Source organism: Pistacia vera, unplaced genomic scaffold (assembly GCF_008641045.1).
Source record: "Pistacia vera cultivar Batoury unplaced genomic scaffold, PisVer_v2 Contig332, whole genome shotgun sequence".
NCBI classification, from domain to species: Eukaryota; Viridiplantae; Streptophyta; class Magnoliopsida; order Sapindales; family Anacardiaceae; genus Pistacia; species Pistacia vera.
In genome coordinates this window covers 199947-227870 of record NW_022196149.1, presented here as the reverse complement: position 1 = coordinate 227870, position 27924 = coordinate 199947, and the positions used below count along the sequence as shown (strand labels likewise).

General features: G+C 39.3%; 1 protein-coding gene across 1 annotated transcript in view; it reads right to left on the bottom strand.

The window, feature by feature from the left end:
- LOC116137700 (phosphoglycerate mutase-like protein 1) overlaps nt 1-27924 on the bottom strand; it is a 65311-nt gene that overhangs the window by 23873 nt on the left and 13514 nt on the right. The window contains exon 5 of the mRNA XM_031423383.1: nt 25312-25333. Coding sequence (XP_031279243.1) covers nt 25312-25333 — 22 coding nt within the window. The remainder of the gene's footprint in view (nt 1-25311; nt 25334-27924) is intronic.

Below are 27924 nucleotides of genomic sequence, written 5' to 3'. Positions count from 1 at the left end.
GATCACAAGCTCTGAGTGGCAGCACTTGAAGGGGAAAGCTTCAATCAAAAGGTTTCAACTACAAGTCGGTCACGCGAACTTGACCGCAAGCTCCATACAAGCTCTACTGGCATACCTTCAAATCGGCCTGCCCGATAAACGTACGGACACCTTCAATCGGCCCTGCCCGATAAAACGTACGGACACCTCAAATCGGCCTGCCCGACGTACGGACACCTTCAAATCGGCCCTGCCCGATGAACGTACGGACACCTTCAAATCGGCCTGCCCGATGAACGTACGGACACCTTCAAATCGGCCTTGCCGATAAAACGTACGGACACCTTCAAATCGGCCTTGCCGATGAACGTACGGACACCTGATAAGAGTGTAATTTACATATTTTTATTCCTATCATATTATGTTTTTGTTATGTTTTATGCCTAATTGAGTTGATTAGAGTTTTTGTAAGTTTGGCATATTTGGATAGACTTTAGGAAATAATTGAGAAAAGACTAGGAAATTCCAGATTTTCCAGATTTTTCGTTATTCTGACCAGTGCTACGTTTTCAGGTTTTTCAGGGAGCTAGATTCCTCATTGCAAAAGTGGTCTTCAGAGAAATTAAAGTAGACGAATCAAGCTTTTCAGGAAGGTATTATGGGAAAGAACCGAGTTCGTTTGGGTTCAGTGGTAGTTGTTGCAAAACCGGACCTGGAATCCTGTCGCAGAAGGATTCCTTAGCTGAGCAGTGAATCTTCGAACGGCCCTAACTGGAGCGTCAGATATCGAAAACGGGTGATTCAAAAGCCCAGATTCATCTACACATCCTAAACTACAATTTTTGAGGTGATGGAGCCCAGAAAAGATCTTTACATGGCGAGAATCTCGGTGCAAGTTGGAGACGAATTCTGGAATCCATATCTGATCAGATTTTATCAAATCTGGAAGTCTATCTTCTAGGAAACGTCCAGGAAAGAAATTCCGTGATCTTGCGGAAGAATTAAGGAAAAAACATGTTATTTAATTAGAAGTTTTTAGGTTAAACGGGGGGAGGACAGTAGATTTAATTTTTGAGAGTTTTTGCGTTCTAGATCAAGATGTGCGGCTAATTCCTTCTTCAGTTCAAGGGGATTTTGAAGCCTAATTCATGTCATGGTGTTAACCTGAATTAGTAACATTTCTTAATCTCATTTTTTATGGAATTGTTTATGTTATTCTATTTAATTGTTGTGATTCTCGTTTGAGTGATTTAGTTTTGGCCTGCTAAATTGTTTAATCAGAATTTACCTGTTAGAATAGGAATTGTGATCCGTAATTGTCCCTTTTCTATTCAACGAGTGACACAATGATGATAGTGATTATGGACCAGTTTCGGTCTATTGTCTTGAATAACATAACCTAAGTTAAATAATCCGAGCTTGCGGGATTGTTGCAGATTGATCTATTCTCCTAATTCTAATGCTGCCATTGATATAAATTTAGAGAGCTTGTCTAGGTTGTTCAAGGGTTAGTATCTACTCGAAGAGCTTGTTTCGGTAGTGACAAACTAAGGGAGAATTCGGGTAACAGAGCTTGTTGTTTCCTAGGGTCAGTGTTCATAATGATGAGATAGAACAGTGTTACGGTTACTTTATGTCCAAGCATGTTAGGTGGATTTTGAACCGAGAGCTGATTGTTTAACCAATTTTATTCTCTGTATTACTTTAGTTTGCTTTGATTACAACCCCTTCATTACTGTTGTCAAGTTTACTGTTTAGAGTTTAATTTGCGTTTCTGTTGTTAGTGTTTTAGAATATAGAAATTAATCGAGTCATTCCTGTGGGATTGACCTGCTTGCCCTTTATACAATTCATTAGTTCGGTCAGTAAGGTAATTAATTTGGTGCATTCGGCACGCTACCAAATTTTGGCGCCGTTGCGGGGAATGTTCTTTGTTGATTTTTTATGTTCTATGTTAGTATTTTATTTAATCAGTGTTTAGTTGTGTTTTATTCTGCTCGATAATTAATTTTGTTTTTTTGTTTGGTTTTGAAAAAAAAAAAAAAACAATTCTGCCTAGTTAAGGGTATACGGCTGGAAACCAGAACCGCCTTAAAAAACTGCCTAGCAGTACTGGCAACCTCAGATATAACAACGCCACGTACACCTTAAACGAAATCTGCATTTGTTTGAAAAAAAAAAAAAAAAAAAAAAAAAAAAAAAAGTTTTTTTTTTGAACAGTAGCACTATTCAACATGAACAGTAGTACTATTCAGTACTGTTCCTAAGAGAGATTTTGGTTGAACTAGGAGTGCTGCGAGTACCTGTTTCGAAGAAAACGAAATTCTGAGCAAGACTAGAAAATTTTCTAGCCCCACCTCTTGAAGTCAAATTCGATATTTAATAGTGGTTTTGGGGCAATTTGTGTTTCTGTGAAAAAAAAAAAAAAAAAAAGTTTAAATTTTTTTTATTTTTAGTTTTTATTTATTAGGCTTAATTTGGTGATTTATGGTTGGACTCCCAATTCTACAGGAAAGTTGATTTGATCCAGAAATTGAACGCAGTTACAAAAGTTGCGAAAAGAGGCACAGCAAACAAATTCCACAGTCCACAGTTCATCCAGTGACCCGTATTCAGAAATAGGAGAGAGGATGGCCGCTGCTGGCAGAACATTGAAGGAGGTGGCTGCCTGATTTTAATCAGCAGCCTTTGTGTATTCAGTACCACTTTAGATGTTGCTTTTGAACTTAAGTCCGGTAATTCACTTGTTGCCTACATTCGTGGGCGTGCAGGTGAAGATCCAAATAAACATCTAAAGAGTTCCATGTAATCTGTTCAAGCATGAGACCAACAGGGGTGACAGAGGAGCAAATTAAGTTGAGAGCTTTCCTTTTTCGTGGGGATGATGCAAAGGTGGCTCTATTATTTACCATCGAGGACAGTCACAACATGGAACGAGATGAAAAGGAGTTTTTAGAAAGATATTTCCCAGCATCCAGAGCTGCCACCATCAGGAAAGAGATATGTGGTATAAGGCAATATAATGGAGAGCATTGTATGAATATTGGGAGCGATTCAAGAAACTATGTGCAAGCTGCCTCACCACCAAATAAGTGATCAGCTGTAATCAGTATCTCTATGAAGGATTGCTGCCTATGGAAAGGAACATGATAGATGCAGCAAGTGGAGGTGCGTTAGTGGATAAGACTCCTGAAGCTGCCAAACAATTAATCTCAAACATGGCTGCCAATTCCCAACAGTTTGGTACAAGACATGATGCGCCAACCAAAAGGGTGAATGAGGTATATACATCTTCCATTGAACAACAATTATCTGATCTTACCTCTCTTGTTAGACAATTGGCTGTAGGGATGCACAACAGGTAAAGGCGTGGATATGTTCGACCATGGGACACCAAACGGACATGTGCCCAACACTTCAAGACGAAGGGGCTGAGCAGGTTAATGCAGTAGGAAATTTTCCTGGACCACCGAGGCAGTATGACCCTTACTCTAAAACTTACAATCAGGATGGAGGGATCATCCGAATTTCAGTTATGGAGGAATAAACAATAGGAGGTGGACAAAGTTTCTTCCAGAATAGACACAACAAGGTTTTCAGCCGAAGCAACCTGCCTCACAGAGTTCAAACTCGTCCCTGGAAGATATAGTTAGTCCTGCTTTGAATACCAAATAGTTTCAACAAGATACAAGATCTAGTATTCAAAGTCTGGAGAATCAAATGGGTCAAATGGCAACTGCTATAAGGCGTTTAGAGGCTCAAGTTGGAGGGAGTGCCTTCTCAAACAGTGGTGAACCCAAAGGAGAATGTGAATGCAGTGACGCTGAGAAGTGGCAAGAAAGTGGAAGAACCAAAGTGAACATTCAAAGTGTAGCAAAGGAAGCAGAGATTGAAGATGAAATTGAGAAAGAAAAGGCTACAACTAAACAAAGGTAATTCCTAACCCTTCAATTCAACTCAGTCTAATACTTACCTTTTCTAGCCGATTTGCGAAGTCAAGAAAGAAGAGAAGGATAAAGAAATTTGGGATGAGTTTCGCAAGGTGGAAGTGAATATACCTCTGTTGGATGAATTGCAAGTGCCAAGATATGCGAAATTTCTTAAGGAGCTATGCACCATAAGCGGAAGGTAAACGGTGATGAGAAGATAATAATGGGAGAAAATGTGTCAGCGTGTTCCAAAGAAAGCTTCCTCCAAGTGCAAGGATCAGGTATGTTTACATTCCTTGTAAGATAGGTAACACCAGAATTGAGAGAGCTATGGTAGATTTAGGAGCTTCGATTAATGTTATGCCAAGATCTATTTATGCTTCATTAAATCTAGGTCCGTGAAAGATACTGGTGTTATTATCCAATTGGCTGATCGCACTAATGCATACCTGAAGGGGTAGTTGAAGTGTTCTTGTGCAGGTCAATGAGTTAGGTTTCCAGCGGATTTTACATTCTAGATATGGATGATTCTTCGTCTCCTGACCGCACCTATCTTACTGGGAAGACCATTCCTAAATACAACTGACAAAAATAGATGTTCATGATGGTACCCTCACAATGGAATTTGATGGTGAAGTAATTGTTTTAATATTATGATGCCATGGAGTGGGCTAACGACTTAACCAAAGGCGCTGCTGGAGGCAAACCAAGAATTCAGATTTGATTTTCTTTTCCCTTGACTTTAGTTTTTTTTTTAGTTTTCCCATATTTTTTTCTTTTGTTTTATTTGTTTTATTTGCCTGTCTCTACATTTGGGTTTTACATTGGGGACAATGTAAGTTTTTAGTATGGGGGAGAAGAGGCTTTAGGTGTTGTGTTATGTTAAGAAAAAAAAAAGATTTTGTTTTTTCGAAGGTTATGCTTTAAGTCATGTTTGAATGTCTAGTGATGCATGAAATAATAACTTGCTTGTGTTGAGCATATTCCTTGACTTAGGATGGAGCAGTATTTCATAAAATAGAGTTAATCATATTTGAATCTTGAGTTGTTGAAACAATGTCTTGAGAAGTTGGTGAACTTGGTGACGAAGCATGACTGAGGAGTGGATAACAACCCTTAAAAGAAAAAAAATGTGTTCTCTTAAGGTAGTCCTAAATTGGGTTTAAGCAAATAGGAAAAAGAAAAGAAAGGTATGTGGTGAGTCGAGATGGAGCGTAAAACGCACTCACTCCTAAACCAACCATGAAATGAGATGGAGCATAAAATGCACTCAATTGTCAAAAAAAAAAAAAAAAAAAAAAAGAAAAAAATTTCTAGTTGCTACCCAGTTTGTAGTAGTAAAGAGAAACAATTGAGGAAAAGTTGAGGGGTGAGTTGTAAATGAATTGGTTGTGATTAGTCTTCTTGTTGCATTAACTGATTGAGAATAATTGGGGAAATAGATGAGGATACGAATGTCATTAACTCTACTATTTTATCTTGCTGCTTCCTAAGGTAGGTATGAATATGCATGGATTAAATAGTGTTGCTTATGCATCTGATGTGTTGGATATGACTTGAGTGTAGTTTTTTTTAGTGTTTGAATTAGTTTGCCCGAGGACGTCAAAAGCTAAGTGTGGGGGAATTCACTTCAAATGGCCCTGCCTGATAAACGATATACACCTTCAAAACGGCCTACCCGATAAAGTAGGACACTTCAAATCGGCCTGCCCGATAAACGTACGGACACCTTCAAATCGGTTGGCCCGATAAAAGTACGGACACCTTCAAATACTGTCGACCGATAAACGTACGGACACCTTCAAATCAGCCTGCCCGATAAACGTACGGACACCTCAAATCGGCTTGTCCGATAAACGTACGGACACCTCAAATCAGCCACGCCGATAAACGTATGGACACCTTCAAATCAGCCTGCTTGATAAACGTACGTACACCTTCGGACGGCCTTGCCAATCCACAGATTTACACCTTCGGATCGACCCTGCTCAATCCACGGATTTACACTCGGATCGACCTGCTCGACACGGATTTACACCTTCTATGGATTTACACCTTCGGATTGAGCCTGCTCGATCCACAGATTTACACTTCGGATCGACCCTGCTCGATCCACGGATTTGCACCTCGATTGGCCTGCCCGTTCCATAAGCTACATATTCAGTCAGCCAGACTGGTTGAAGGGTTCTTGCACCTCAAATCGACAAGTCATCGACCCAATCCACACAACGATCACTAATACGCTCAGTCTGCACTCATTCGATTTAATCTACTCTCAGCTAAATACTCTTTAACTTAGAGAGTGGGGGGCTAACTGTTAGGGCCAAAAATCGTTTGGGCTGACGGGGCCCAATAACGAAATAAACATGTCACGGCCCAAGGCCTAACCAATCGATTGGGCCCACGCTTAAAATCACCTTGCGACCTACCCACTCTATGAGTTGGGCTATCCTATAAGTTAAGCTAAACTGGGTTTCAGCCCATTAGCCTGCAACAGAGTATAAATAGGAAATCAGAATCTCATTCTATTTCCTCTTCTACTAAGATTTCAAATCTTACTCAAACTATTAAACTTGATCTGATAAGGTCAAGAAATCATATCTCTTTCATGATAGGGATTATCTCCCAAAATAGGGCTTAGTGTCCTACTAAGATTCCAACTCTTATTTAAACTATTAAACTTAATCTGATAAGGTTAAGAAATCATATCTCTTTTATGATAGGGATTATCTCCCAAAAGAGGACTCAATGTCCTACTAGGATTCCAACCTCTTAGGTTCACTATAAAAATAGAGGCTTGCCCTCTCATTATGGATGCAATCTCTCACAGTCAATCTACACCACTCAAAACCATCTATTTGTTCCTAAGTTCTTGCTCCCAAGAACCCGACGCCTCCGCCGTAGTCCTAGCCTCCGACAAGACTCCTGGTAATTCTTCTTTTCCTTAATTCTTATTAAATCTCTTTCAGCCTTGTTGACTTGAGCGTCGAAGTGCCTACGGCAAACACCACCTTGGTGTTTTCTGGAAGCTTCACGCTTGCCCTTTCATGTGTGCAGGTCTAACGGATTGTCAGTGACCTCAACCTCACGGGATCACACCCTATTTTCATGACGGTAGATTTTTTGCATCTACAGTTTTAGGTGTTCATTATTGTACCTTTCCCTCGTTGGATGAGTTTGAGTCTTTGAGATGAGAGGGCAGCGGCGGCTAATGAAGAAGAAGATGAGTATGAGTGTAATGTGTAAACTGTGAAGTTAGGGATTCAAAGTTTCAAACTGATAAAGAATAAAAATAATAAAAGATTTTTAAAAATTAAAATAATATTATTATATTAGGATTATAGGAAAACCGGTTTATTAAACCGGTTTTGGTTAGCCGGTTATAGAAATAATATAAACCGGAAACCGAACCGGAAAACCTGTTTAGCAATTTTTTGAAACCGAAACCGGTTAACCGGTTTTTCAGACCGGTTTCGGTCTGGTTTATCGGTTCGGTTCGGTTTCCCCTTTTTTTTTTTTGCAGCCCTAATTCTAACCAAATATTGAGTGGATTTGATTAGAATTTCCGTCCCAGCTTTGGTAGAGATAAAATACTGACTGATTCATATGCTTTGCAAAAAAAAACTAAGAAATTAAAGAGCGGAGTCCTTTATTAAATTCTGAATTGCATTAATATATATGATGAATACAGCATGTTATTTATCAAGTATTCATTGATACATAATCCTTATTTTAAAGAATAAATAAATTAATGAAACAATGAGAATTGTTGTGTGTGAATTTTTTTGTAAGCTCGGAAATGTCAATAGCTCGTGAAACATGAAGCTTGTTGCCACATAGAGCTTGCTGCGATCTAAAGGTCGCTTCAAGATAAAGCTCGACCAAAGCAAAGTTTGTCGTCACTTACATAACAGTTGTCCAACAGCTTAGAGGATAAGTCCAAATCTCCTGATATCTCGAAGAGGATATTGCTAATATCCTTTCAACCCGACTTTGACGCACAATCGCGGAAATCATGGGATAAACAATGTGATTGGTATCCCGGATTTATCTGACTTACCATTTTGAAATAAATGTATAAATACCCCAAAAACGATGTAAAATGGGTTAACAATTCTTATTCAGTAAAAGAGCAACAATAAACACAATGGACGTAGGTTTGAGGATCAACTCACTGAACCACTTTAAAATTCTTTTGTGTCATTTCCTCTATTTGGTTCGAACCACTTTAAAATTATTTTGTGTCATTTGCATTATCATTTGTTGATTTTCATTAATCAAGCACACATTCATTCCGTTTCCATCACGGTCAACTGGATCTTTCTGGTTGGTGCCCTTTTTGGTATCAACATTTTGGCGCTAGAAGGAGGGCCCTTGACAAGCTCTCCTATTCTCAGCAAAATAAAAGTTGCTAGTGGGGTTTACGCAGCGAAAAAACAAAATCAAATCCCCAACAACAACTGTGAACCCAAGAAACCTTATATTTTATTTATGCCGTTAGTATAAATTGACAATAAACATAAAAGTTTCAGAACTTATACCTGCAATTGGAGGCTTCTTTGATGAGATTAGAATAGCTACCACTCCAAGGTAAGAGTGCATTAACAGTATCCACACAAAGACAGGACGAATGTCATTGAGATATTTTATTGGCTAAAAAAATCCTCAACTTTAAGAACAAAATACAACCGAATTTTTGAAGTAAAAATTCTGCTAACCTAACAATGGAGTTGGTATTTGGGAGAGAGAGGGTGGCTAGGTTTTCAAGTGTTGGAACTTTTTAAATTGTTTTAATTTAAGTTGCACTTAAATAGTGCACATTAAAACCCTATTCCCACTTGGAATAGCCATCTATTCCAATTTGGAATAGCTAACAACTTATTCATAATTGGAATAGATTCCTGTTGTTACCAAACAAGGCATTTCAATTCAAATTTAAAATCAAATTTGAATTCCATATTATTAATATTAATATTAAATACAATCTCACTAATTTAATTTTCATATGAAATTAAATGTAGGCAACAACCTCAGCAAATTTAATTGCATTATGAGATTACCAAAATGTCATTTCATCTTAAAAGAACAAAATAAACTTTCATCATAAATGACGAAAATGTCCCTCTTACTTATCCTTGCGATTGACAATCAATCAATCAATCGTCCCACTAGACACAAACCAAGATTGACCTGTAGCTAGGCATCATGGTCACCCGATAGATTTAGATTTAGCAAAACTACTACCTATCAACGATATGGCTACCATGCAATCAAATTCATTCATCATCTATTATCTCATCCAGACTGAGATATAGAAATAGTGTCAACCTCAGTGGATATCCTTGATATCTTTGTATTCGGTTCTCCAGACCAACAGCCTTAACAAATTGGATCAAGCAACAACGTTGTTGTCCTTTCACCGAATTGTGCAATGAGATAAATTCTCCTGTACTCTGGAGTGATGAATCCTTTTATTGATCCACCATAGTCTCGATACACTTTTCAATACAGCCAACCACTACCATTCTAGTAGTCCTAAATAAGACTACATTAAGCTAGTGTTAAACTACATCAATCGGTGTGCAAGACGCTCTAGTGATCTCAAGTCTAAGGATCACATGCACCATCATTCGTTAGAGGATTTGTTCCACAAACACTAGGATTACCATCTATGTGGAATCCTCCAGTGGGTCGGTTCGGTGAACTTGCCTACAGCAAGCACCCATGTGTTGCACCAGGTCATCACCAATAAACAACCTTGACATCTGTCACTATCTCTTGATAGGATCATTCAACACTATTATAGCCTTACCGTATTATCTATGCCCTAGGTCAAGATAATACTAGGGCTACAGACATTTCTAGAATGGCCACTATATGTGCTTCTAGGGTTCTCACTAACAAGATTTCAAACACTCGATACCCTCGTCACGGTTCTACCATCCTAAGGACATATATCACTTTCTTATACGAATATAATCAGATCACGTGATATAGATAAATGCCTTTTATTGATAATAAAACATGATTACAAAGAGTCAATTTACGATATTGGGATGGCTTTAAGGCACCTATTCTAACACAAAAGCAATCTCAATAGCAAATTCAATCACCAAAAATTCACTATGGCCCATGCAAGACAATCAGGAGCAGTCACCAGAAGCCACGATAACGTGGACACTATTCACCAAGAAGTGAACTAGGCTGCCAATTAGAGTTGCCTACCACCTGTGCCACCGTCGCAGGTTGCCAATCAACTGGGGGTAGGAACTTTCAACCTAGAAGGCAGTCAATTGATGGATATGGTGAGGTCGCTAACTAATGTTGTGCAGGCAATGCAGCAAGACTTGATGGGGTTGAAGAAAATGCAGCTAGTCAACCAGATCTTGATTAGCTAGTCTTTACCGAGCCAACTCCAAGCGGGGAGAAAGTGCCAGTTGGTGACCAACATGGTCAAAAAGGACGAAAGAGAAAAAATTAGTCTATGTAGCTGCGGATCTTAAGTACGAGTACGACAAATAGACAATAATCACCGTTCAGTTAGTTGTCTTTTGACTGATGGATTAGTGTCAATTTCCAAAATATAAAGTAAGTGCTAGCTGCAGGAGTACTACACCATGGCTCACAACCACGATCTCTTTTTCTGATCGTGTCCACAACCTACAGATCGTAGGAAAGCGAGCTATTTGATTCCATTGCAACATTAAGTATTTAAAGGCAATATTCGAAATTACTTTACAGGTATGAATATTTAGAGGCCTGTGTTTGTGGTTAGAATTACACTGTATTTTTTTTATATTATTGAAAGAAAATGCAGTATTCACCGTTGCATAAACTCCACCATCCTAGCTGAAATTTCTTCCAAAGACTCTCTAACATCAGGGTTCCACAAATTCTTCACTTTCCATCTGCGCAAAATAATCATATATACACACACAACACATAATATATATATATATATATATATATATATAATAATATATATATTATGTTGTGTGTGTGTGTGTGTGTGTGTGTGTGTGTGTGTGTGTGTTATGCCCGAAAAAGTAGGGCTAACGTGGAGCCTCGTCAGTAAAGAATGGTCAAAGCTTAGAAGGGTTCTGTGCCGTCAAGGTGTGGCCACGTCGTGCCTAGCACAAGTGGCATGGCTCTTGTCAGTGCGGCAGGTGAGTGCTAGCCAGCAAACGGCTGGAGATCGCCCATGTGTCAAAGCCCTGCTAATCGAGGAAATCCCTTGGGCAGGTGGCCAATGGGACGCAAAGAAAGGTTTTGCATGACACCTACCCACTTACAGCTTTTATAATCATTACCTTGAACTTTCCCACTATAAGAAGACTTCCCTCACATTTACGAGGATTAGCTAACTTTACGTTAAAATAGCTCTCTCTCTCTATTGTATTCTCACCCTACACTGTAACTCAGCTTGCTGAATACGATCTGATCTCTCTCTCTCTCTCTCTCTCTCTCTTATTAATACAATAGCAGTGGACGTAGGATTCGCTTTTGGGCATCCGAACCACTTTAAATATTGCTCTTCACCTTTTATTTAATTCAATCCTCTTATATCACGTGTGACTTCTAAACCTTCTTAGCATTTTACATGTGTGAATAGTTGGTATCAAAATCGAGCATTAACAGTTTGGCACTAGAAGAAGGGCCATTGATTTAGTACCTACTTTTCATCAGAGAAATCTCTGACTAATCGCTCCCACAACAGCAAATGGCTCACAGTTTTGAATCTGAGTGAACCAGTCATGGTAATGAAGAAATCCCCTAGGTGCAAGAGGACACTTCTCCCGAAATGCCACCAGTCTAGCAGAATATCACAGGGGATATTCCTTCGAGGTCGCAGCTCAACCCATCTGTCATGAGTTACCTGGAGAGGTTCAATAATACTCTTCAAACGGTCAGTCGAAGGCTAGATCGATTGGATCAGGTCATGCCACCTGAATCCAATGAGGCGGTGCTATCGCCGAAAATGCCTGCAGGTCACGCGAAAGCCCATACCGCTTGCATTGCAGCACGTTAGAGAAAGGAAAAGCAAGTACCGCGCAGCGGACCCAAGGGCTTCGAAGGACTAGCGAACACTGATCGCACTCTGGGTAGATTACCCGTGGCATTGCAACTCGACGATATGTCACAGCATGAGCCATCCCATGACGATATGTCACAGCATGAGCTGTCCCACGTCATATCGCACGGGCACTCCCACAAAGGTGCAAGGTAGGGAGATTTTCAATATCGCCAGAACGATGACTTTGGTCATCGTCGTGCAGGGGATTCCCATCCTCCACGGGTCAGTTCATACCACCGCGGAGGTCGGGAAGACTCTCCGAATCACACAATGTAATCACACGGCTCTAGCTAGCATGTGCCGAGATTGGTCGGAGCTGTCGGCCGAGGTGAGGAATGAAAGAACAACATGTATGAAGAGTGGTGGAAATGGAGAATGAAAGCATGAAAGGATGGATTCGAAAACCGTTTTCAAACAAAGCTTGGAAAAAGGGATTATACCTACTCCTTTGCTTTGGATTGATGAAGATTAGACTCAAAGTAATGAGACCTCCACACTTTAACACCACCTTGAGAGATTTAGAGAGTGGTTGTGGCTTTGAGAGAGAGTTTTTACTTTGCTTTGGGTGAACAATGTGTGTTATTAACAAAAATGCAACCTTTTGCATTTATACATACTTGGGCAATTTTGCAATTATTTGTTTTTCACTTCCAAGCCCAATAAAATCTTATTTTAAAAAGGGAGCCCTAGTATTTATTATGTCACTCTTTGAATAATCAATATTATTCAAGGATCCATGTAAACTAAACTAGTTTACATTAACAACCCATAAATTTACCCTTTTATCCTTTAACTATTAGAAGGTAATTTTCGTTCATCTCATTAATCTTAATGCTTTAAGATATAATAATTAAATATAATTAATTATTGCTTGACCATTTTAACCCTTAAAATGTCACAAACAATTTTCTATGTAACTATTACCATAGAAATCCCGTTATTACCCTCGGAAGGTGCTAGCCCTCTTCGGATAATCATTTCTCTCTCTCATCCTTCTCTAACTTCTCAAGGCTATTGGTGTGACCATATAGGTCTATCGTGGATTAGCCGTGAGCCGGTTCTGGATGAATCCAAAAACTTGTCCGGGGGCCCAACGACTATGGTAAACATCTAGCAATGTGTCATAGTCCCTAAACCACGATGAATAAATACTTCATCGAACCCATTTCAAATCATACGTACCATACAGGTAAAGTCCCTCCATTGAAATATCCTGATCAAGCACGGATTCATGGAACGTCAAAATCCTAAACTCGATCTTCTACCGAATCGTCGATCAATATGTCCGGAACTCGTCATCACAAACTTGCTTTTGTATGACTAATAATAGACTCTGGCCAGAGATACTGATTTCTGACATTTATCGACGTTCTTCTAGGAACTAGAATCCGGATGAAGTCAACGGTACTCCCGATCCTATATTTCTGAGTCAATGGATCCCCTCTTGACCATCGTTTATTTTCGCATATGAACAACGCATGACCAAATAGGCTTTCTTATACGAAACATGATTAGTCTTGTACTTATACACCGTATGGACCATACGCATCCGTATCAGATCCAACTACAATGTCTCAGGTCAAAGGACTACATCGTGCACTGATATAACCAAACGATAAATCATTGACTACATGGTTTTCTAAGTGATTTGTCGTTATTTGGTTACGTTCGAAAAACAGTTCACCAACCGTTAATCCATACCAATGCCCCAGTGACATAAGTATCATCGTCATCCGTACTTATATCAACTCATGATATCTTTCGGAAGCATCTGATATGCCTACTGTGCAATATAGTTGGCCAAATTATATTACTTCGTAGGGAACCCTTTTCGATAATTCATTTACCGATTAAATGAATCATCTGGACAATTCATATACATACTTTATTTTAAATGCATGACTGAATAAAGGAAGCAATTTACATATATGAATTGAAGAACTCTTTCTTCTATTATTTATGATATATATAGATACAAGACAAAATGCTCTGAAACCGACAACACGAATGGTTTCTAGGGCATACACTAATATACACTAACAAACTCCCACTTGCACTAAAGCCATTCGATGTTGTATCTCATACCCATCTTCTCAAGATGATGGTCCAATTGCTTCAGTGTCATCGCCTTAGTCAGTGGATCAGCTACATTTTCTGCTGAAGGAGTCTTCAGAATCAAAATCTCTCCAGCTCCAACGAATTCTCTCAAAATGTGATACTTACGCTGAATGTGTTTGGATTTTTGGTGTGCCCTTGGTTCCTTTGCCTGTGCAATAGCTCCAGTATTGTCACAGAACATGCTTATCGGGTAAGCCATGTTCGGAACCACACCAAGTTCAATTACGAACTTTCGCATCCAAACAGCCTCCTTCGCTGCTTCCGAAGCAGCAATGTATTCAGCTTCTGTAGTGGAGTCAGCTGTGGTTGTCTGTTTGGAACTTTTCCAACTAACAGCACCTCCATTACATATAAAAATGTACCCTGACGTAGACTTTCTATCATCAATATCTGATTGGAAATCAGAATCTGAGTATCCTTGAATGTTTAACTCGGAACATCCATAACTCAGAACTAGATCCTTAGTTCTTCTCAAGTACTTAAGGATCGATTTTACAACCGACCAATGTTTCTCCCCTGGGTTTGACTGATATCTGCTTGTAACACTTACAGCATAAGCTATATCAGGTCTTGTACATAGCATTACGTACATTAAGCTGCCTACGGCAGATGCATAAGGCACATTACGCATCCGTTGTCGCTCTTCATCGATCTTTGGACCCATCTCCTTAAAAAGATGAAGACCATGAGTGAAGGGCAAGAGACATCTCTTAGAGTTCTCCATGATAAATCTTTTTAGCATTTTCTCTATGTACAATTTCTAGGATAATCCAATTACCCTTTTCGTTCTATCTCTATAGACACGAATGCCAAGGACATATGTCGCTTCTCCTAAGTCTTTCATCGAGAAGGTTTTGGACAACCAAACCTTAACCTCTGTCATCATGCCTATATCATTTCCCATCAAAAGTATGTCATCTACATATAATATGAGAAATGTGATGGCATGATCTTTAACCCATTTGTATACACAGGGCTCATCCAGATTCTTGACAAAACCAAACAATTTGATTATGTCATCAAATCGAATGTTCCAGCTTTTTGAAGCTTGCTTCAATCCATAAATAGAACGATGCAATTTGCATACCTTATGTTTTTCAGCAGAAGATGCAAAACCTATCGGTTGTTCCATATAGATGTTTTCCTCAATAAACCCATTGAGGAAAGCTGTTTTGACATCCATCTGCCAAATCTCATAATCATGGTATGCTGCGATGGCTAGCATTATACGGATGGATTTAATCATAGCTACAGGCGAGAAGGTTTTCTCATAATCCAACCCTTGTTTCTGAGTATAACCTTTCGCCACCAGTCGAGCTTTGAAGGTCTCTACCTCCCCATCCTGGCCAACTTTTCTCTTGTAGACCCATTTACAACCTATAGGAACTATTCCCTCTGGTGGATCCACAAGTGACCATACTTGATTGACATGCATTGATTCTATCTTAGAATCCATCACTTCCAACCATTTTCTAGAATCTCTATCCAGTATTGCTTCTTCATAGCTTCTAGGATCATTACTATGATCATCTACTCCTACTAAGTAAGATTGAAAATCTTTCTCATGTAAGAACCTATATCTCTCTGGAGGTTTTGATATTCTAGAAGACTTTCGTACTGGAACCATAATATCTGATACTGAGGTTCGCTGAGTGGACGTTCCATCTTCAGCAATCTCGGTTCTTGGCTCTTCGTACTCTTCCTTGAGTTCAATATTTCTTCCAACACCGCCTTCCTCCAAGAACTCGTTCTCGAGGAAGCGCGCATTTCTACTGATCCAAACTCTTTGATCACTTGGGAAGTAAAAGTAATATCCTAAACTATCTTTAGGATATCCAATGAACCGACCTTTCTCAGATTTAACATCCAGCTTATTAGATTTAACCAATTTAACATAAGCTGGGCAGCCCCAAATCTTCATATAATTCAGACTTGGACGTTTCCCATACCATATCTCATACAGTGTTTTCTGGGCAGTTTTAGAGGGGACCCTATTAAGGATGTGCACAGCGGTCTGGAGAGCGTACCCCTACAGTGACATTGGTAAGTCTGTAAAACTCACCATCGATCGTACCATATCCAATAAGGTACGATTTCTCCTTTCAGACACTCCATTAAGCTAGGGTGTATAAGGAGGAGTCAATTGTGAGATGATTCCATTTTCTTTTAAGAACTCTTGAAACTCTGTACTCAAGGATTCACCCCCACGATCTGATCGTGGTATTTTAATACTCTTTCCAGTTTGATTTTCTACTTCATTCTTGAATTCTCTGAATTTTTCAAAGGATTCAGATTTGTATTTCATTAAATACAAATACCCATATCGTGACATATCATCTGTAAAGGTAATGAAGTATTCAAATCCTCCCCTAGCTAAAGTACTAAATTGTCCACACATCTGTATGTATAGTTCTAATAGTTCTTTAGCTTGCTCTCCTTTACTCTTAAAGGAACTTGGTCATCTTTCCTTGGAGACTGATTCACAGTGGATAAGGTTCAAAACCCAATGAGTTTAGGATCCCACTTTCCTCAAGCTGCACTAATCTTCTCTCTCCTATATGACCTAATCTATGATGCCATAGAATTTTAGGATTTGATTCAGATCGAGTTCTTTATTAGAAATGGTATTGATCGAAGCATAGTTATTCAATTCTAAGACATACAACCATTGTATTCACAGCTTTACCAACTAAAACATTTCCAAAATGTATTGAACTCATTTCCATTAAACAGTACATAAACCTGCTTTACAAAGCAGAAATAGAAATGTTGTTTCTAGTGGCTTTTCAAAGTACAATACTTTAAACAAATTCAAACATGTCCTGAGGTATCTTAGTGGGCAAGTCCCCATGGCCTCGGCTGCAACTCATGCCCCATTGCCATCCTCAAAATGATCTCGCCTTTGTCACCTCAGAACTATTCTGAAGTACCTGCAAAGACATACAAACATGAGATGTTGCTGCTGATCTAATATCCAGGAATGACTATTTGAATTAACACTTAATTCAATTCAATCATAAGACATTGGTTCGTACCTTTTTTTTCCTTTGCCTTTCTCAGACTGTTCAGGTATTGAGGACAGTTCCTCTTCCAGTGTCCATCTTCTCCACAGTGGAAACATTTTCCCTTGCATTGGCCTTCTTTGCCTTTGCCGCTGGCTTCTTGAAGCTCTTATCTTGGGTCCAACTTTTGGACTTCTCTTTGGAGCTTTTTGGGCCTTTTATGGCCCTGCCGTGGAGGCGGCAAAGACATCCTCATGTCCTTTCCCTTTCACATTTTGCCTGTGAAATTCTTTAAGCTTATTTAGCAATTCAAAATGTTTCTCTTGATCCTATTAGATTGTAGTAGTTATAAACGGTTTTATAACTTGGAGGAAGGGATTGTAGAATCAAATTCACTGTGAGGTGGTCTGGCATGACCACCCCATATCCATCCTCGACCTAATCCATTGATTATCTTAAGAGATGATCGTACCCCTTCCCTCAATTTCATGCAAAGAGGGATGCACATTACTCATACTCGACCACTCTTGGATTTTCGTTTACAACTCTTGTAGAGCCGTGAGGATATCATAAGCATTTGAACCTCTGCATGCTTAGTTTGAAGTTCTCTATTCATGGAGGCTAGCATGTATTTTTAGCCCTCTTACTATCCTCTCTCCACTTTTCAAGAGCATCAAACTCAGCTTGTGGAGCATCCATCTAAATCAAGTGGAAGAGTGCTTCCAAGACATAAGCAATTCTTTCAAAATCTAGAACAATTCTAAGATTTTTAGCCAATCTTTAGGTTGGTCTGGTTAACATGTTATTTCCATTATCCTTAGGAGAACATTGTTGGCCATTTTTCAATTATTTTCACAAAGATGAAACTGCAAAGAAAAGTAATTTTATTAGTGTCTTGTAATCTTTTAAACCTTTTAATGCATAATCAAATTAGCTCCCATTATTTTATTCAAGTCCTACACTCCCTTAAATAGATCCAAAAATTTTCGTTGGATTAAATTTCTTAGTGGGGAATCAATTTCTTATCAAATTCAATTAACCTCACATAATAGAATTCTTGGTTAATTAAGTCTAATAAGTAGGAAACTACTTTTCTTTTATATCACTATATAAGGTTTGATTCATATTCCTTGTCCTAGCTTCGGATACCTCACATAATAGAATTCTTGTACCCTAGGCTATTAATCCAACCATTGTGCTTTCTTAGGATGGCATTTTATCATGTCCTTATATAAGAATTCTTGGTCAAGGTGAAAATATCCGTCCAAGAACAAGATCAATTTAATTCTATGATATAAAGATTATATCCCTCACTATAGAAATCTTGGGATATTAAAATTATATCAAAATTTAGTTATCCCACAATGAGAGACTTGATTTAATAATTTTAAATTGGGGAGATTTAGGTTTAACCTTAGTTGTTCATTTTTAGCGCAGATGTTTAATTAACCATTCATACATATCACATAAATGCATAAATTAAAGCATGTGGGTTGACCATGGGCTTTTCGAAAATACTCCTAAAGGCAAATTATTTACCCTAATACTATATCTTCGATTTGATCGTCATCCGGATGCTCTTCGGTTCCCGTCTAGCCGATTCCATTACAAATTTGATCTTAGGCATACAGCCCGATTAAAATAAATAAATAAAATTTAATTATTACATGCCATTTAATAAAAGAATTTACAACACTTTTGAATATTTTTGAAAACTAAATGGCGCTCATGATCAACCCTCTAATCTAATACATTCATCACATATAAATATTAAACATTCATACCAATTAATAAACAACTATTATTAAGGCATGAATATAAACAATTATTTAAAGTATATATAATATATCTCAATATAATAGATATTATATATATTCATATGGTAATTTAAATCATACTTTGGGGCATGCACAATTACACATTTTATAGGAATCATTACACAAACACTTTTGTCATATTCCACTCAAAGATATATTATTTCATTACTAACATCATTTCAATACTTTTCACAAAAGTCATACTGGATAGATAAATGGGTTTTATTACTCCAAGAGTAATCATTCTATGACACAAGTTATTTTTAACTAAAGTATATTTTTTATGACACATTTATCTTCTCAAAGACAATCATGTCATCTTGCATCATCATTTTTTGAAACCATTCAAACAACCAAATTATTACATTTCAAAAATATAATATTTTATGCCATGTAATGATGCATTATAAGATAATTTAATCAAATTAAATATCCTAAATTAAAATTCCCACCATCATTATAATATCACAATTCACATATGAATTATAATCCATAACTTTATGCTAACATCAAATTCCACCACTAAACACTTGCAACATTTCATACACTTCTGCAAAAATATACTTTAATCAATTAAAGGATAACACTTTTAGCATGCTAAAGCATAAATCATTTAATCAAAGTCATGGAAATGAACATGCATGAACATTTTTCTAAATAAATAATCATGCAACATTTCCTAAAACATCATTCATCAATACATGAATGAAATGCATATCCTTATGGCAAAACTAGTCATGGCCGAGAATGACTATATGCATCATGTAGTTCTCAACACATCTCATGTAATAACCATCATCCAACATGCTATAACCATCATCCAAACATGCTTTAAATCACATTCTACATATCCAAACATATTAGAGCAAGAAGAAAAACATGTTTTCCTTAACAAAGAGATGGCCGAGAATCACACATGCATCAACATGCTTATTACATCAAACAACTCATTCATTACAAAGGCATGCTCATTATAACCATTACCATCATTCAAAACATATGAGAATAGAAGAAAATGAACATCTACCTCTGATCTATGTAGCCGAGACATGCATGTAGAGATCTACTATGAAAAAATCATTTTTGAACCATATCACTAACATGCAAACTCAACCAAGTTTGATGAACATATGAACACATGGAAAATGTCATTTTTGCTTATAAATTCGACATGCAAGGAGCTTGTAGCTCTGATACCATTTGAAAGAACAACATGCATGAAGAGTGGTTGAAATGGAGAATGAAAGCATGAAAGGATGGATTCAAAAATCCGTTTTCAAACAAAGCTTGGAAAAAGGGATTATACCTACTCCTTTGCTTTGGATTGATGAAGATTAGACTCAAAAGTAATGAGACCTCCACACCTTAACACCACCCTTGAGAGATTTAGAGAGTGGCCGTGGCTTTGAGAGAGAGTTTTTAGTTTGCTTTGAGTGAACAATGTGTGTTATTAACTAAAATGCAACCTTTTGCATTTATATACTTGGGCAATTTGTAATTATTGATTTTCACTTTCAAGCCCAATAAAATCTTATTTTAAAAAGGAGCCCAAGTATTTATTGTCACCCTTTGAATATCAATATTATTCAAGGTCCATGTAAACTAAACTAGTTTACATTACAACCCATAAATTTACCCTTTTACCCTTTAACTATTAAAAGGTAATTTTCGTTCTCTCTTAATCTTAACGCTTTAAGATATAATAATTAAATATAATTATTATGCTTGACCATTTAACCCTTAAAATGTCACAAACAATTTTCTATGTAACTATTACCATAGAAATCGTTATTACCCTCGGAAGGTGCTAACCCTCTGTTAGTGTATATTAGTGTATGCCCTAGAAACCATTCGTGTTATCGGTTTCAGAACATTTATCTTGTATCTATATATATCAATAATAATAGAAGAAAGAGTTCTTCAATTCATATATTAAATTGCTTCCTTTATTCAGTCATACATTTAAATAAAGTTGTATATGAATTGTCCAGATGATTCATTTAATCGGTAAATGAATCATCGAAAAGGGTTCCCTACGAAAGCAATATAATTGGGCAACTATATTGCACAGTAGGCATATCGGATGCTTCCGAAGATATCATGAGTTGATAAGTACAGATGATGATGATAATCATGTCACTGGGGCATTGGTATGGATTAACGGTTGGTGAACTGTTTTTCGAACGTGACCGAATAACGACAAATCACTTGGAAAAGCATGTAGTCAATGATTATCGTTTGGTTATATCAGTGCACGATTTAGTCCTTTGACCTGAGACATTGTAGTCAGATCCGATATGGATGCGTATGGTTCATACGGTTTATAAGTATGAGACTAATCATTTTTCGTATAATAAACCTATTTGGTCATGCGTTTTTCATATGCGGAAACGAACGATGGTCAAGAGGGGATCCATTGACTCGAAAATATAGGATCGGGAGTACTGCTGACTCCATCCGGATTTGAGTTCCTAGACGAACGTCGATAAATGTCGGAAATCAGAATCTCTGGCCAAGTCTATTATTATCATACAAAAGCAGTTTGTGATGATGAGTTCCGGACATAATTGATCGACGATCGTAGAAGATCGAGTTTAGGATTTCGACATTCCGAATCCATACTCGATCAGGATATCTCAATTGAGGGACTTTACCTGCATGGTACGTATGATCTGAAATGATTCGATGAAGTATTCTTCATTGTGGTTTAGGGACTATGGCACATTGCTAGATGTTTACCATAGTCGTTGGGCCTCCGGACAGGTTTCCAAATTCATCCAGAACCGGTCACACTAATCCATGGTGGACCTACATGGTCCACACCAATAGCCTTGAGAAGTTGAGAAGGATGAGAGAGAGAAATGATTATCCGAAGAGGGCTAGCACCTTCCGGAGGTAATAACGGGATTTCTATAGTAATAGTTACATAGAAATTATTTTGTGACATTTTAAGGGTTAAAATGGTCAAGCAATAATTAATTATATTTAATTATTATATCTTAAAGTGTTAAGATTAATGAGATGAACAAAAATAACCTTTTAATAGTTAAAGGGTAAAAAGGGTAAATTTATGGGTTGTTAATGTAAACTAGTTTAGTTTACATGGGCCCTTGAATAATATTGATTATTCACAGGGTAGCATAATAAATTCGTGGGGTCCCTTTTTAAAATAAGATTTTATTGGGCTTGGAAGTGAAAAATAAATAATTACAAAATTGCCCAAGTATATATAAATGCAAAAGGTTCCATTTTAGTTTATTCTTCACTTGTTCACTCAAAAACAAACTAAAACTCTCTCTCAAACCCACGGCCACTCTCTAATCTCTCAAGGTGGTGTTAAAGTGTGGAGGTTTCATCCTTTTGAGGCTAATCTTCATCAATCCAAAGCAAAGGAGTAGGTATAATCTCTTTTCAAGCTTTGCATGAAAAACGTTTTTTTTTAATCCATCCTTTTCATGCTTTCTTCTCCATTTCCACCACTCTTCATGCATGCATGCTGGTCTTTCACCCTCCTCGGATAATCATTTCTCTCTCTCATCCTTCTCTAACTTCTCAAGGCTATTGGTGTGACCATGTAGGTCCACCATGGATTAGCCGTGAGCCGGTTCTGGATGAATCCAGAAACTTGTCCGGAGGCCCAACGACTATGGTATACATCTAGCAATGTACCATGCAGGTAAATTCCCTCCATTGAAATATCCTGATCAAGCACAGATTCATGGAACATCAAAATTCTAAACTAGATCTTCTACCGAATCGTCGATCAATATGTCTGGAACTCGTCAACACAAACTTGCTTTTGTATGACTAATAATAGACTCTGGCCAGAGATTCTGATTTTCGACACTTATCGACGTTCGTCTAGGAACTCGAATTCGGATGGAGTCAACGGTACTCCCGATCCTATATTTTTGAGTCAATGGATCCCCTCTTGACTATCGTTCGTTTCCGCTATGAACAACGCATGACCAAATAGGCTTTATTATTCGAAACATGATTAGTCTCGTACTTATACACCGTATGGACCATACTTATCCGTATCGGATCCGACTACAATGTCTCAGGTCAAAGGACTACATCGTGCACTGATATAACCAAACAATAAATCATTGACTACATGCTTTTCCAAGTGATTTGTCGTTATTCGATCACGTTTGAAAAATAGTTCACCAACCGCTAATCCATACCAATGCCCCAGTGACATGACTATCATCATCATCCGTACTTATATCAACTCATGATATCTTTCAGAAGCAACCGATATGCCTACTGTGCAATATAGTTGCCTAAATTATATTGCTTTTGTAGGGAACCCTTTTCGATAATTCATTTACCGATTAAATAAATCATCTAGACAATTCATATACATACTTTATTTTAAATGCATGACTGAATAAAGGAAGTAATTTATATATATGAATTGACGAACTCTTTCTTCTATTATTTATGATATATAGATACAAGACAAAATGCTTTGAAACCGACAACCCGAATGGTTTCTAGGGCATACACTAATATACACTAATAAGGAAGAGGCCGATTTGCGGTCTTTCCTCAACCGCAACTGTGAGGGTCGAACCCACATTGCTGAAAGTGATCCCCAGGTAGCTCCGCTGCCTCAGATTAAGGAACTACAGTGAGTTCTGGATCAGCTTAAGGCTCAATAGAATGAGCAAGGGCAGGTCGCAAAGGTGTCTCCCTTTTCTCTAGCAGTGTTAGCTGCCCCTCTCCCATCGAGATTTAGAATGCCCGACATGCGAGCATTCGATGGGAATTCCAATCCTCATGATCATTTATACGAGTTCAACAACCTCATGGAACTCCACCAAGTCTCTGACTTGGCAAAATGTTGTTGCTTGGCAGTAACCCTCACCGCCCATGCCAAGCACTGGTTCAAGTCGTTTCTAACAGGATCGGTTGGCTCATGGCCTTAAATGAGCTCAAAGTTTCTGAGGCACTTCCAAGCGAACAAGAAGTTCTCAATGCCGCTATGCTACCTGAGCAATATACGAAAAGAGAGGGGTGAACCCCTCCAATCTTATATAGACAGGTTCCATATGGAGCTCCACAAAGTGGCTCATACTCTTGAAGAGTTTGTTCGAACTCTCATCATTATGGGAGTTCGCCCGCATACAGACTTATGGAAGGAACTGCAATCTGGGGATGATGTTTCCCTCACTCACTTCTACAACCTTACTGAAAAGTACCTCTGCATTGAAAATTTTGTGGCCGCTCTCAATTGCCACGACCCCAGTCCTTCGAGCAGTGCTCCCAAGCAGGGGGAGAATAGGAGGGCTAATCGTAGACGGGTTAATGATGATCAGTGAAAAGAAAAGAAGCAGTGGTACGAGCCCAAGAAATCTTATGCCCCAGTTCCTCATCATGATCGCGATAAGAGTCAATACACCCCCCTAAATGCCTCGGTATCGGCTATTCTGGATAAATCGGAGGAGGCTGGTTTGCTCAGAGAGCTCGAGCCCACGAAAAATCCCCCTTCAGCCAGAAAAAATAAAAAGTACTACCGTTATCATCGAGATAATGAGCACCACACCAATGAGTGATGGGCCCTCAAGCAGGCAATTGAGGACCTCATTAAGCAGAGGCACTTCAAAGAATATGTCGGTGACTCAGCTCCCGTTCAGGAGAAAAATCAGGAGGAGCCGGGAAAGAAGCGTCGTGGTCGTAAATGTCTTTACAGTGTAGGGATCATCTTTGGAGGACCACACCTCGTAGGGAACTCTAGAGGTGCCTAGGAAAGATATGCTCAAGTAGTCCGTCATGACCCCATAAGTGTCATGAGCACAACGCCGCGACCCGCCAAGGTTCGCAGAGAGGAGGAAATCACCTTCTCCAAGAAAGACGTTGTGCGATTACGTCATCCCCATGATGATGCTCTCGTCATCACGCTTGAAATAGGTCGGTGCGAAGTCCACTGGAAGCTGGTGGACAATGGAAGCGCCGTGAATATCTTATTTCAGCAAGCCATCGAGAAGATGAAACTAGACGAGGCAGATTTGAAGCCTGCCTTTATCCCTCTGTACGGTTTCATCGGAGAACATTTGATCCCCAAGGGGACGATCTCGCTTCTGGTCACATTGGGAGAAACCAACGAGATGACCAAGATGACAGAGTTTTTAGTGGTAGACTGTCCGTCCGCTTTTAATGGCATATTGGGGCGACCTCTACTACGAAACTTCAAGGCAATCACCTCAATATACCATATGAAGATGAAGATTCCCACCCCGACGGCGATAAGGGAAGAAAGTGGTTATCAACGTGTATCTCGCGACTGCTATGTAAGGGCAGTGCAAATGGTGTGCAAAGGAAAAAGAGTGTCGGTCGGTATCCCCGAAGAGGCAATGGCGATCAGCAGGATTGAGCCACAACCTAGCCCGGTTGAGGATGACATGGATCCTCGCATCCAGGAATGCCCTCATAATGGGCCAGTCGAGGATCTATCCGAGATATCGGTCGATCAAAGCGAGTCGACCCGAGTGTTGAGAATTGGGAGTAATCTCAACCCTCAGCTTGCCAATGACCTGACAAACTTCCTCAGGACAAATGTCGACGTATTCGCATGGACTCATGCTGAAATGGTCAGGATTAACCCGAATGATGCATGTCATGCCTTGAATATTGATAGTGCGGTCAGGCCGGTTCGCCAAAAGAGAAGAGCAATAGACCCCGAGCTGTATGTCTCCTTAAAAGATGAGGTAGATAATCTCCTCTTGAACGGGTCCATCCGAGAGGCACTTTACCCGAGCTGGGTTGCCAACCCGGTCTTGGTAAAGAAGCCCAATGGTAAATGGTGGACCTACGTTGACTTCACCGACCTCAACAAAGCCTGTTCGAATGACAACTTTCCGTTGTCGAGAATCGACCAGCTCATCAATGCTACCTCCGGCCACAAGTTATTGAGTTTTATGGACGCCTACTCGGGATACAATCAGATTCTAATGTACACGACGGACGAAGAGCATACCTTTTTTGTTACAGATCGGGGGTTGTATTGCTATAAGGTTATGCCCTTCAGCTTGAAAAACGCTGGGGCAACTTACCAGCGGCTGGTTAACCGAATGTTTTCCAAGCAGATCAGAAAATCAATGGAAGTCTATGTTGGTGATATGCTGGTCAAGTCACATGTCGCTTCAGATCACATAGCACATCTCGGTAAGATGTTTGGTATACTCTGAAGGTACAGAATGAAGCTCAATCCTCTCAAGTGTTCGTTCGGGGTATCCTCGGGAAAATTCCTGGGGTATATGGTTAACTAGAAGGGAGTGGAAATCAACCCCAAAAACATCCAAGCTCTCCTTGATATGAGCAGCCCGACCAATCGAAAACAGGTTCAGAGTCTTAATGGGTGAATAGCTGCTCTTAGTCGCTTCACATCAAGAGCAACAGATCGCTGCTTATCATTTTTCAATATACTCAGGGTCAATAAGAAGTTCGAGTGGACTTCGGACTGCGAACATGCTTTCTAGAGCATTAAAGAGCACAACCACCCTTTCTATCCAAGCTGCTCTCTCAAGAAATTCTTCTCCTGTATCTATCCGTCTCTCAGCATACGGTCAGTACAGCTCTGAGTCAGGAAGAAAATAGAGTCCAATGGCTGGTATATTACGATTAGCTTATGCCCTGCTGATTGTCTCCAGGAAGTTGCGACCTTATTTCCATGCCCACACTATCCATGCATTGACCAACTACCCACTCAGGCAAGTCCTTCAGAAGCCAGAGGCTTTAGGTAAGTTGCTCAAATAGGCGATGGAACTAAGCCAGTTCGATCTGCAGTACAGACCGAAAATAACCATTAAAGGGCAGGTTGTTGCCGATTTCATTTCGGAGTTTTCACACCAACCGATTCAGAAATCCGAGCAACAGTCCAGCGAAGTCACCCAAGAAACTATTCAGAATCTAGAGACCTAGAGCCTCTATGTCAATGGATCCTCGAACAGGAAAAGGGCCAAGGCAGGCCTTCTCCTCCTTAGTCCCGAAGGGACTCGCATCCACGGTATTCTTCCGTTTAAGTTCAAAGTTACCAACAACGAGGCCAAGTATGAAGCACTGCTCGCTGGTCTGTAATTGGCAAAAGAAATGGGGTCAACCGCGATCAGTATTCATAGCAACTCCATGCTGGTTGTTAATCAGGTTTTGGGAGAGTATCAAGCCAAGGAAGAAAACATGATCAGTTATCTGAAGAAAGCTAAGGTCGCACTCGAGTCTTTCAAGCACTTCGCGATCACGCAGATTCCTAGAGACATTAATTCTGTCGTAGATGCCTTGGCAAGAATAGCCTCGTCGCTGGACTTAGATGCCCCAGAAAGTATTCTTGTTCGGCACATAGAAAACCCTAATATCAGCTTGCCTGAACAGGCCTTGGTTACGACAAAATCAGTTTCTTGGATGACCTTAGTTATTCAGTATCTCCGAGACAGGACCTTGCACAATGATAAAATTGAGGCAAGAACCCTGCAAACAAGAGATGCTTGTTACACACTTATAGGAGATCAGTTATACAAGTGAGGGTTTAGCACCCATTTCCTCCGATGTGTAACCGATGAAGAAGCAGACTATATCATGAGGGAGATACATGAAGGGATCTCTGGTAATCACACTGCCACGGGATCCCTCGCCAACAAAGTTGTTCGTCAAAGGTATTATTAGCCCCTACTTCAAGAGGATACCTTCAACTTTGTAAAAAAGTGTGACAAGTGCCAGCGGGTTTGCGAACATACCACGAGCTCCTTCCCACCAGCTGATAACTATGATCAGCCCCTGGCCATTCTCCATGTGGGGAATTGATCTTATTAGACCTATGCCAGTTGGAAGGGGAGGGGTCAAGTATGTTGTGGTCGCGGTGGATTATTTCACCAAGTAGGCCAAAGTTGAACCATTGGCCGCGATCACTACCAAGAAGCTCAAGGACTTCGTCTTCAGAAATATAGTGTGTCGCTACAGAATTCCTCATACACTCATCTCTGATAATGGGAAGCATTTCGACAACG